Below are 13469 nucleotides of genomic sequence, written 5' to 3' on the forward strand. Positions count from 1 at the left end.
ACTGAGTGACTAAGCACACCCAAACAGCATTGGTTGTACAAACTCTCTCAACTCAATGCAGTATATGATATTCAACTCATTAAAATGAGTTCTTCAGGAATAAAAATAAATAAATAAAATAAAATACATGAAAAGTACCAGGAGCCAGTGTGTGGAGTGTCTGTTGGCTGGATGCACATTCCCATGTTTATCACCAGCTCCCAAGCCCTTCACCTCTAACTACATCGTTAGTCTTCACAGAGGCAATAATTTAATCCGCCTTTCCATCCTTGTTATCAGGAGTTCTAATCTGAAGGGCCCATGCCACAGCTTTTTCCAGTTGTACATTGATATTATAGAGCAGTGGCTCTTAAACGTATACCCCAGGCATTAGAATTGTTAGGAGGACTTGTTAAAGCATGGAGTGCTGAGCCCTCCCCACATCTGATTCAGTAGGTAAGGGATGTGATCTCAGAATCTGCTTTTCTGACAACTTCCCAGGTAATATTGATGCTGCTATTGTGGAGACCACATTTTGAGAACCACTGTTATAGACAGTTGTTTTGTAAACATAATGCAATTCTAGAAAAACTCATATTATCTGATTATAAAAGCAATGGAACTAATATGAGAATATTTTCATTCTTACCTGGCATGGCTAGTATTGGAAGTAAGGGTTTTTCGGTATTTTCTATTTTTTTCCCACTTAAGCCAGTGTGAAATGATTCAGAAAATTACTCATTCAGCATCAAAGAAAATAGTCCTACAATGAGGTCTAATACTGTAGGCATCCACAAATCATCCTCAGTACTCATGAGTCTAATAGGTCAGATTCTTATGCATGTAATATTTGTCCTTTGTGCTACCATCTTGCTGTTGGGAAATCTAGCTCCTCCTGGAACAAAATCAGTCTTGTAAAATGGTTGGAAATATTTCACACACCAGCAGCAGTGTCTCATACTGGGCAGTGAAGTCACTCGGCTCTAGGGAAACATTCATCACCAGGAAGGATAGCCAACTAGTGCGGTATTGTAACCAGTGGGATATATCCTGAGATGCTCTTGGCCCACATCAATATGGTCAGTTTCACTGCTGAACTCTTTCAGGGCACTTGATGCCCTGAGTTGTTTAAGATGTAAGGAATCCACCCAAACCACCCCCCAGTGAGATTCCCCTTAGACCTGAGAGGCATGTAAAACTTAAAGCAAATTCTTTCAGGCATTTCAACTTAAAGTCTTAGAGGCTGTTGATACTTGTATAAGCTAAGAAAGAATGGGAGTCCTTCCTTTAGTGATGACACCAGCTAGGACTCTGGTGGTCCAGTGTACCAAATCCTGAAACTAAAATACCCTGGAGTGAAGGACCTTTAAATAAACTTAAGTTAAACTTAAATTCAAATAGATGTGTGGGTAGTTTGAATCATAATGTGTATGGAACTCAAGATTTTTTGTCTTGTGAGCTGCTGTCATTTATTTATGTATGTTTATTCTTTAGGAAGGTCACTGCAGCATGCATTTAAAACCACAGAGAATTTTCTACATTTTCATCATTAAATTTACAGGGATCTGCTGCAGGCAAAGTTACTAAAAAGCCTTTGAATGTGCTTATTCTGAAAGCACTGTATTAGACACACCAAAACTTGATGGTTCTTAATCAAAGTGGCATAGACTTGGGGGCACTCAAACTTTTATACAAACTAGGCAAAATGATGGTGTATCCAGACTCCCCTTTCAGTTAACACACTTAACAGGGGGACACAGATGGATGGGAAAGGTGACCCTGACCCAGAGAGGACCCACATTCCTGTGCAAGGATAGAAGCATGATAATCAGGAAATGATGGTTGTTAGTTACAGAAAATGCATTATTGTGAAAACCAGGGGAAAAGTGCTTATGAGAGGAAGTGATTGGATTATGGGGAATGAGAGAATAAGGATAGATCATTCCTACTGAGTAAATTGCTGTGATTTATAAGAGAAAGGGTATAGTGATATCTTGGCCCATTACTGACTAGATTCATTTCACAAACAATCCTAAATCAGAATGTGACAGTTTATGGGGAGACAAACAAAGTCTCCCAAAGATGCTGATATATTACTAAGTTTTTAAACTGGCATATTTTCAACTCCCCATACCTTTATTGCTTTCGGTTGCCTTTATTTTGGTAGTTGACATTCATAATGATAATTCTGTATTCCCCCATAATTTTGTATTATGTAACTCTAATAATAGTTTATTACACACTGGAATAGAAGAGAAAAATAATACTGAATTATTTTATTATGCATTTTTGGAATTTTAATAAGTTCCAAGAGAAAGTTGTCTAAAAGAAACTTGAAAATATTATTTGCTTAAAAGTACACTATAGTATTTGTACAATATTAAAATAATTAGATGCTCTTCTATAATATGCTTTGAGCATTTTGGTGTTCTAAATATTTCTCTTAAAATATCCATGAATTAATCAGATGTTTATCTTTCAGTGTTCTACACAGATGAAATATATATTCAGTTATATACTATGTGCATATAGTATATTCAGATTTAAGTTTAGATAGGTATGTTTATTTTTTATTTCAAAATCAGACGGTCTTTTCCCATCATATTGTAATTCTTCAAGAATATAGATTAATATAATATGTTCTAAGGGAAATATTTCATGAAAGATTTAACACAGGGAACACTTATGTAACAAAACAGGAAATGTCATCAAGTTTGCTGAAAATGCAAATATTATTAACAGTGATTATTTCTTAAAAAAAAAAAAAGACTTTAGGCAAGTTCAAGAATTAAAGCACAGTTCAGTCAGGGGGTAAATGCCTTGCCTTTCTATAATGATTGATTTGTATACAGAACTTAAAATATTTAGTAGTTCAAGTAGTTAGTGTGTTCCATGAATGATCTCTGAATGTCATTTTCCTCTCAGCTCTGCTTGGGGTAGCAGACACTCCCTGATGAGGGCTTTGATTGCTGGTATTAAAGAATGGATGCAGGGTTGGCATTTTACTATGAAAGACGAGAAGCTGAAGTAAGGCATCACACTGTTTTCTGAGCTGGTCTACAGACACACTTGCAAGACTAGCTGTAAGTTTCTCTTGGGAAATGTTTTGGATCTGTTCTCATTTGAGACCTCAAAGATCTAAAGTGCAGAGCAAAGACGACACAGACATAGAAGAATTTCCTGAAAATATTTCTAAAACATGCTACCATCAACTTAATCACAGAAAAAACCTTCGTCAACTTTCTTATCACAGGACATTTTCAGTAAACTGTCCGTGTTATTAGGGCAACAATAATGTACCACCTTGCCTGTCTGCTACAATGAGTGAGGTTTAACTATAGTCCCGACAGTCACTGAGTTGATATATGTTGTAAAGCTGTAGGAATCAGATTTCTGGAGATAATCTGTCCTCTTGATATAATGACTTTTTGTCCATCATCCTGGTAGGAGTGGATATCGAACATCAGAACCTATAGAGGCTTCTTCTAGTTCATGATGTTAGTTTATTAAACTATGGCTTTTTTCTTTCTTGTCTATGAAGGCAGTTCTTACAGAGACTTTAGCCATGGCATTAAAGACCCCGAACAATCTGGCTCCATTTCTTCTCCGACTCTCATTCTGATTCACTTGGCTCCAGCCTCACTGGAATCTCTCTTTTTCTAGAATATACCAGGCACAATCCTGTCTCAGAGACTGTACAGTGGCCATTCTCCTCCCTGTGACACTTTCTTCAAATATCCCCATGCTCTTTCACCTCCTTCACATATTTGCCTAAATGTCACTAGTTTAGACAGGCATTGCCTGACCACCGTATTTTTTAAAATAGTAACTCCTATCCACCTTACCATTCCAATTATCCTGATTCATTTTTTGTCATGGTACATATCATACCATGTACATGGTACATACATACTTCCCAACAGTATATAATTTAATTATTTGCTACATATTTAAATTTTTATATATTATTTTTCTCCCTCTCCTGAAATAGAGGTTGCGTGATCTTTGTAATTTTGTTTTCCCTCTAACTGAGACCTCAAAAATGGCTGCCTTGAGTATCAGATCAGTTCAGTCGCTCAGTCATCTCCGACTCTGTGACCCCGTGAACCGCAGCACACCAGGCCTCCTTGTCCATCACCAACTGCCAGAGTTCACCCAAACCCATGTCCATCGAGTTGGTGATGCCATCCAACCATCTTATCCTCTTTCATCCCTTTCTCCTCCCACCTTCAGTCTTTCCCAGCATCAGAGTCTTTTCATGAGTCAGCTCTTCACATCAGGTGGCCAAAGTATTGGAGCTTAAGCTTCAGCAACAATCCTTCCAGTGTATATTCAGGACTGATTTCCTTTAGGATGGACTGGTTGGATCTCCTTGCAGTCCAAGGGACTCTCAAGAGTCTTCTCCACCACCACAGTTCAAAAGCATCAGTTCTTTGGCGCTCAGCTTTCTTCACAGTCCAACTCTCACATCCATACATGACTACTGGAAAAACCATAGCTTTGACTATATGGACCTTTGTTGGTAAAGTTGTTTCTGCTTTTTAATATGCTGTCTAGGTTGGTCATAACTTTTCTTCCTAGGAGTGAGCTTCTTTTAATTTCATGGCTGCAGTCACCATCTGCAATGATTTTGGAGCCCAAGAAAATAAAGTCTGTCACTGTTTCCACTGTTTCCCCATCTATTTGCCATGAAGTGATGGGACTGGATGCCATGATCTTAGTTTCTCTTGTGTGTGTGTGATGTTACCGTTTTTTAAATTTATTTTTTAATTGAAGGATAATTGCTTTAGAGAATTTTATTGTTTTCTGTCAAACCTCAACATGAATCAGCCATAGGTATACATATATCCCCTCCCTCTTGAACCTCCCTCTCATCTCCCTCCCTAGCCCACCCCTCCAGGTTGATACAGAGCCCCTGATCTTAGTTTTTTGAATGTTGAGTTTTAGGCCAATGTTTTCACTCTTCCTCTTTCACCATCATCAAGAGGCTCTTCAGTTCTTTTTTGCTTTCTGCCATAAGGGTGGTGTCATTTGCGTATCTGAGGTTATTGGTATTTCTCCTGGAAATCTTGATTCTAGCTTGTGCTTTATCCAGCCTGGCATTTCCTACGATGTACTCTGAATTTAAGTTAAATAAGCAGGGTGACAACATACATCCTTGATATACTCCTTTCCCTATTTGGAACCAGTCCATTGTTCCAGGTCCAATTCTAACTGTTGTTTCTTGACCTGCACAGAGATTTCTCAAGAGGCAGGTAAGGTGGTCTGCTATTCCCATGTATTGAAGAATTTTCCACAGTTATGATCCACACAAAGGCTTTGGTGTAGTCAATAAAGCCGAAGTAGATGTTTGCTGGAATTTTCTTGCCTTTTTTATGATCCAGCGGATGTTGGCAATTTGATCTCTGGTTCCTCTGCCCTTTCTAAATCGAGCTTGAACATCTGGAAGTTCTTGGTTCACGTACTGTTGAAGCTTTGAGAATTTTGAGCATTATTTTGCTAGTGTGTGAGATGAATGCAATTGTGCAATAGTTTGAACATTTTTTGGCATTGTCTTTCTTTGGGACTGGAATGAAAACTGACCCTTTCCAGTCTGGTGGCCACTGCTGAGTTTTCCAAATTTCCTGGCATACTGAGTGCAGCGCTTTCACAGTATCATCTTTTAGGATTTGAAATAGCTCAGCTGGAATTCCATCACCTTCACTGTATTTGTTCGTAGTGATGCTTCCTAAGGCTCACTTGACTTCACATGCCAGGATGTCTGGCTCTAGATGAGTGATCACACCATCATGGTTATCTGGTTCATGAAGATTTTTTGTACAGTTCTTCTGTGTGTTCTTGCCACCTCTTCTTAATCTCTTCTGCATCTGTTAGGTCCATACCATTTCTGTCCTTTATCAAGCCCATCTTTGCATGAAATGTTCCCTGGTATCTCTAATTTTCTTGAAGAGATCTCTAGTCTTTCCCACTCTGTTGTTTTCCTCTATTGCTTTGCATTGATTGCTGAAGGCTTTCTTATTTCCTTGCTATTCTTTGGAACTCTGCATTCAGATGCTTATATCTTTCCTTTTCTCCTTTGCTTTTAGCTTCTCTTCTTTTCTTAGCTGTTTGGTATACCTTGTCAGTATACCATTTTGCCTTTTTGCATTTTTTTTTTCCTTGGGGATGGTCTTGATCACTGCCTCCTGAACAATGTCATGAACCTCCATCCATAGTTCTTCAGGCACTCCATCAGATCTAATCCCCTGAATCTATTTGTCACTTCCATTGTATTTGTCACTTCCATGTAAGGGATTTGATTTAGGTCATACCTGAATGGTCTAGTGGTTTTCTCTACTTTCTTCAATTGAAGTCTGAATTTGGCAATAAGGAGTTCATGATGTGAGCCACAGTCAGCTCCTGGTCTTATTTTTGCTGACTGTATACAGCTTCTCCATCTAAAGCTGCAAAGAATATAATCAATCTGATTTTCGTTTTGACTATCTGGTGATGTCCATGTGTAGAGTCAGCTCTTGTGGTGTTGGAGGAGGGTGTTTGCTATGACCAGTATGTTCTCTTGGCAAAACTCTGTTAGCCTTTGCCCTGCTTCATTCTGTACTCCAAGGCCAAACTTGCTTGTTGCTCTAGGTATCTCTTGACTTTCTACTTTTGCATTCCAATCCCCTATGATGGAAGGACATCTTTTTTGGGTATTAATTCTAGAAGGTCTTGTAGGTCTTCATAGAACCATTCAACTTCAGCTTCTTCAGCATTAGTGGTTGGGGCATAGACTTGAATTACTAGGATATTGAATAGTTTTCCTCAGAAATGAACAAGGATCATTCTGTCATTTTTGAGACTGCACCAAGTACTGCATCTCAGACTTGTGTTGACTATGAGGGCTACTCCATTTCTTCGAAGGGATTCTTGCCCACAGTAGTGGATATAATGGTAATCTGAATTAAAGCCACCCATTCCAGTCCATTTTAGTTCATTGATTCCTAAAATGTCGTTGTTCATTCTTGCTGTCTCGTTTGACCCACTTCCAGTTTGCTTTGTTCGTACAGCATTGGATTTTACTTCCATCACCAGTCACAACCACAACTGGGTGTTGTTTTCACTTTGGCTCTGTCTTTTCATTCTTTCTGGAGATATTTCTCCATTCTTCTCTAGTAGCATACTGAGCACCGACTGACCTGGGAATTCATCTTTCAGTGTTATTTCTTTTTGCCTTTTCATACTGTTCATGGAATTCTCAAGGCAAGAATACTGAAATGGTTAGTCATTCCCTTCTCCAGTGGACCACGTTTTGTCAGAACTCTCCATCATGACCCACCCGTCTTGGGTTGCCCTGCACAGCATGGCTCCTATTTCATTGAGTTAGACAAGGCAAAAACTGCAGAACAATTATACGAAATAAATTCTCACACTGTTAAAGTTTCACTGAGTTGGATGACCCGCAAACTGCAGAACAATTATACCAAATAAATTTTCACACTGTTGAGAAAGTTCTAGGACCCACAACAGATTTCCCAACCTGGGGATCTGGCAAAGAGACTGAGAACGCCCAGGGAAGTTGACTGTGGAGGTCAGTGGGATTTGATTACAGAACTTACAAAGGACGGGGGAAACAGACTCTTGGCGGGCACAAACAAAACCTTGTGCACACCAGGACCCAGGAGAAGGGAGCAGTGGCCCCAGAGGAGACTGACCCAGCCTTACCTGTGAGGGTCCAGAATTCTCTGGCAGAGGCGTGGGTGGACAGTGGCCTGTGGCAGGGTCAGGGGCACTGAATACAACTAGACCTTTTGAAGGAGGTCCCCATTATCTTCATTACCCCACCATAGTTTGTTCTCAGGTCAAACAACAGGGAGGGAATACAGCCCCACCCATCAAGAGAAAATTGGGTTAAAGATTTACTGAGCATGACCCTGCCCATCAGACCAAGATCCAAGTTTCCCTCACAGTCAGTGTCTCACAGCAGGGAGCTTCCCTAAGCCTCTTATCCATCAGAGGGCAGACAGACTGAAAACCACAGTGACAGAAAATTAATCAAACTGAGCACATGGACCACAGCCTCGTCTAACTCAATGAAACTATGAGCCATGCCGTGTAGGGCTACCCAAGAAGGACAGGTCATGGTGGAGAGTTCTGACAAAATGTGGTCCACTGGAGAAGGGAACGGCAAACCACTTCAGCATTCTTGCCTTGAGAACCCCATCAACAGTATTAACAGGCCTTCAGTATAGATGTTCAGTACTAGAAGCTCTAAATGTTAGGTCTACAACTACCCTGATCACTTCTGCAGGCTTGGTGTCCTCCTCGTCCTTGGCACATAGAAGATGTACAATAAATATTTATTGTTTCAATAAATACATAAATATCACCTAAAAACCAACAGAATGTTTGAGCAGAAATAAAAAGGTAGGCTAAAATATTTTCCAGTCTCATACCACTTAAAATATGCAACCTGTCATAATAGTGTTCTTTTCCACAATGGTTCTTACAGAACTAGAGGGCAGGTCTGAGGAAGACATTAATAAAGGGTAAATAATTAAGATATTAATTATTAATGAATAAACACCTTCATAAAGTTTTACTTAGCTTCTGACCCATCCTCTTTTAGTCAAAGGCAGGAGTTAGGCCTTTGAAACCCACTTTTCAAAGCAGGTTTCTCCATAAGGAAAATATATAATGATGATGAGTAATGGAGTACCTGATCCTAAAGCCTGTCCACTCCTCACTTAACAGTTAAATACAGAGAGTCAGAGCTACTATTTGTTAAGCTACTGCTTGTTAAGGTGGGTATGACATTTCTAAGCAATATCCAGGAAGGAAAGAGGTGGCCACTCTTTTTTTCTGAACATGTATTTATTTTTTGGCTGTGCTGTGTCTTCATTCCTTGTGGCTGTACACGGACTCTGTCTAGTTATGGCGGACCAAAGCCCCTCTGAGTTGGTGCCTGGGCTGCTGGCTGGCAGCTCCTCTGGGTGCTGAGTGCCAGCACAGGCTTCAGCAGTTGCAGCACGTGAGCTCAGCAGCTGCCACGTGTGGGCTCAGTAGCCGTGGCGCGTTAGCCCAGTGGCTCTGCAGAATGTGAGATCCTCCTAGAGCAGGGGCTGAACCCGTGTCCCCTGCACTGGCAGGTGGATTCCCAACCACTGGACCACCAGGAGAGGCTAGGATTGCCACTCTTGAATACGGAGTGAATTATCCCGTGAGGCATCCAAAAGCAATTAGTTATGCTGGTGGCAGAGCCCTCTCATCGCTATCATTTGTTACGTCCAGGTATCTAAATGAATTATGCTACAATTTGAGGCAGTGTTCCTAAATCTAGGACCCTACAATTAGAATATGACTGAAGATCTCAGTATGTGCAGCGTGTGTTTCAGTGCTGAGATTCCATGATCTCTTCTACACTAATCACCAGAGAAATCATGTACCATATTCTGTCATTAGCACCTCAGCTCATCACACCTTGGAATCCTGGCGCATCCCTTCCTCCCTCTCTCCCCTGAGTGTCATATAGACAGCATCTCTGAGTCAGTGTTCAGAGTATCGCACAAAATTCAGTAAAGGTACAAGTAGAAGGATATGTTTTTCATCCGCAAAGCATTTTCCCACATAATATTTCTTATACATCCTCTATAGTAACATCTGAGTACTTCTTTAAACTATGTCGATGCTACTATTAAAAAGTACTTCGTGGACTGAGTTGAGAGATTCCCTGGTGGCCCCAACGGTGAAGAATCCAGGCTGAGCTGGGCACCTAAATTCCAAAACACATAAGACCATTTCTCTTGGAAATGTTCTAAGTACCGAGAACTCATTAATAGTCCAAAGACTGTCATTACTATGAGCATCCTAAATACTTACCTAGTGTTGAAATAAACCTTCTGGCTTTCTTCAGAGCCTGTGAGTCACCTGAGCCAGATATACTTGCCGTACTGATACTATCTCAATTTGTAAGGAATTACCCGAAATTTGTTAACAAACTCTTTTCATCTTGGTCCCATCTCCCTTGTTCTAGACTCCGTTTTCCAGTTGCCAATCCTTGTGAGTATCTCAGGCTTAATGAGTACAGATCCAAATTTAGCATCTCCTGCCAAGGTCTTGGAGAAGGCAATGGCACCCCACTCCAGTACTCTTGCCTGGAAAATCCCATGGACAGAGGAGCCTGGTAGGCTGCAGTCCATGGGGTCACCGAGAGTCGGACACAACTGAGTGACTTCACTTTCACTTTTCACTTTCATGCATTGGAGAAGGAAATGGCAACCCACTCCAGTGTTCTTGCCTGGAGAATCCCAGGAATGGGGGAGCCTGGTGGGCTGCCGTCTATGGGGTCGCACAGGGTTGGACATGACTGAAGCGACTTAGCAGCAGCAGCCAAGGTCTTATCCCTATCAAAACTAGCATCTGTTCTTGAAGGTGCTGTTGTGAATTCTATCAGCACTCCCCCAGTATTAATACGTGAATTCGCTTTTTGCTACACCTTCTGTCTCACAGCTAGTCAGCCCTTAAGTTCTTTTTATTAAATTTTCTCAGGACTCTGGGTTCATCTCCTCCTTTCTCTACCTACTGGCACTCTTCTTTCGGCTCTCATCAGCTCTTACCTGACATTTTGGAAATAAACTGTCTGAACTCACTGCTTCAGAGTGCTTATCTTTTTCATAGCTGCCTGAGATTTCCTCCTAAGTCATTAGAAAAGTGCTTTCCTTCTCAAAACTTTCAGTGACATCCGATTGTTTAAAGAGTGAACCTCAAACCCTTTAACATAATCGTCGAGTACTGCCTAACTTAGTTCCCAAATGACTAGTTGGCTTGCTCCCTACCTGACCCCTTCATGAACACTGGTCTTTCTGTGATATCTCTATTCTTTGAATATAGGGATTCTGAAATTTTTTTGCACCGTGGGTTCCTTTGACAGTCTGGTGAAGTGTGTGGACCCCTTCCTAGAGTAATATTTTTCAGTGTATAAAATAATAAATATAAGATTACCATGGAAAGCCATGCTGCAGAAATAAAATTCTATCTGTCTGTGGACCCTGTTGTTTATATCTTTGTGGCTTTGCTTATGACCCTTTTAGCAGAGAAGTGCCCCTGAGCCTGCCCTTCTGATTATTGAAATCCTTCTCATGTTTCAAAGTTTCTTCAGTCCCCATCTCTGCAACTTTACCTTGCCTCCCCGCCCTTCTGTACTCACCATGGTGTCCTCTGCCCTCTCATAGCAGATTATTTGTATTTCTAATTAGTTCTTATCTTTCCTTTGCCCTTTGTAATAATATTTTGTATTAACTGACAAAAAGGACCAGACACTAATGGGCTACTTTCACACACTTTGTGCTTAATCACTTGTAACTCTTTTTTAAAGCACTGTGAAATCTGCATATGAAGAGGACACTGAGGTCCAGAAATTTTATTTGACGAAGATTATACAGCTTGTTGTTGTTACAAATTTATTTCAGGAAAGGAATATTTTATCTTCTTCTTTATCTTATCTTCTCAGGATCTAAGGAATGACATTGATCAGTAATGTTTGTTTATGTGGATTTAAAAATCAGAAGTGCTGGGAAATACTCATCTCCCAATATATAATGCCCCTAGTATTGACGAGGGGCCATACTAGGATAGAGATGTGTACAGCAGTGTTTCTAGGTCAATGTCTATGTCAAACTAACTCTGACTAATTCCTTAACAAAATGAAAACTCTTGTAGTTCCCAGTCGTTTCACAAATTAAAATTTAAACAAGTGTTTTCAGCAATCAATTACTTAAAACGTTATCCCTTGTTCTGCACTCCTGATGAAAAGACAATAATATTAAAAGTAGGACAAATCAAAGAATTTGTTTGGAATCAAAATGAATTCAGGAAATATTTACATTCGTAATGATAAGATCAGTTGTATAACCTATTTCCTATGTTATCCCCTCAGTGAAGACAATAAATCAATCCAATTTACCTTTGTAAGAAAATACATTTTAAATATAATTCACTTGAACAAGTTGCATTTTTCTGTAGTCAAATACATTCCTGCAAGTTTCTTAAAACAACATTATTAGGCTATTTAAAAATAAAACTATTCAAATAGATTTATTTTAGCAATTAGTAATGCCAGAAAAACTGAAGAGGAACTAAAAAGCCTCTTGATGAAAGTAAAGGAGGAGAGTGAAAAAGTTGGCTTAAAGGTCAACATTCAGAAAACAAAGATCATGGCATCTGGCCCCATCACTTCATGGGAAATAGATGGGAAAACAGTGTCAGACTTTATTTTGGGGGGCTCCAAAATCACTGCAGATGGTGATTGCAGCCATGAAATTAAAAGACGCTTACTCCTTGGAAGAAAAGTTATGACCAACCTAGATAGCATATTCAAAAGCAGAGACATTACTTTGCCAACTAAGGTCCATCTAGTCAAGGCTATGGTTTTTCCTGTGGTCATGTATGGATGTGAGAGTTGGACTGTGAAGAAGGCTGAGCGCCGAAGAATTGATGCTTTTGAACTGTGGTGTTGGAGAAGACTCTTGAGAGTCCCTTGGACTGCAAGGAGAGCCAACCAGTCCATTCTGAAGAAGATCAGCCCTGGGATTTCTTTGGAAGGAATGATGCTAAAGCTGAAACTCTGGTACTTTGGCCACCTCATGCGAAGAGTTGATTCATTGGAAAAGACTTTGATGCTGGGAAGGATTGGGGGCAGGAGAAGAAGGGGACGACAGAGGACAAGATGGCTGGATGGCATCACGGACTCGATGGACGCGAGTCTGAGTGAACTCCGAGGGTTGGTGATGGACAGGGAGGCCTGGCGTGCTGTGATTCATAGGGTCGCAAAGAGTCAGACACAACTGAGCGACTGAACTGAACTGAATGCTTTCTTTTCAAAATGTTGTTTTGAGATTAAAAATCATGTATATATGATGAGTAATTTCTCATGTGGAAGTTCTTTATGTATAGTAATTATTTTTAAAGGAATTACATCTTTTGATTTGGCAATGCCTTTTAGTATGCTGTGAACTATAATATATAATTCATTACCATCATCCTTCTTATGGTCTTTTCTGTCATCATACTGTGGCAAATACTAGTTTAAGTGTAGAAAAGTAACTGAATTTTTTCTATTTTCATAGCTCCAGATGGTCCTCCTGAAAATGTGCATGTAGTAGCAACATCACCTTTTAGCATCAACATCAGCTGGAGTGAACCTGCTGTCATTACTGGACCAACCTTCTATTTGATAGACGTCAAATCAGTAAGGCCTGTCTTATCTTCTGTGGAAGGTAGTTTAGAGCATGATTAGGAATACAGGTTTTGCAACCAGACTGAATTTTACTCTCAGCTCTGTTAGACTTAAGCAGCTTCCTTTATTTGTTTATGTTTGTGTCCACATCTGTAAAATAAAGATAGATAATACTACCTAGGGTACAGCATTTCTGTGAGGACTAAGTTAGTCAACATACATAAAGAACTTAAAATATTGCCTAATACCTAGTAAATATTCAAGAAGTGCAAACAAAATA

The 13469-nt window shown here is 40.0% G+C and overlaps 1 protein-coding gene across 1 annotated transcript in view; it reads left to right on the forward strand.

Annotated features, from left to right (window-relative positions):
• Positions 1-13469, forward strand: part of PTPRQ (protein tyrosine phosphatase receptor type Q) — a 236614-nt gene that overhangs the window by 136256 nt on the left and 86889 nt on the right. The window contains exon 27 of the mRNA XM_052639801.1: positions 13080-13201. Within this exon, the coding sequence (XP_052495761.1) occupies positions 13080-13201 (122 nt within the window). The remainder of the gene's footprint in view (positions 1-13079; positions 13202-13469) is intronic.

Source organism: Budorcas taxicolor, chromosome 5, assembly GCF_023091745.1.
Source record: "Budorcas taxicolor isolate Tak-1 chromosome 5, Takin1.1, whole genome shotgun sequence".
Taxonomy (NCBI): Eukaryota; Metazoa; Chordata; class Mammalia; order Artiodactyla; family Bovidae; genus Budorcas; species Budorcas taxicolor.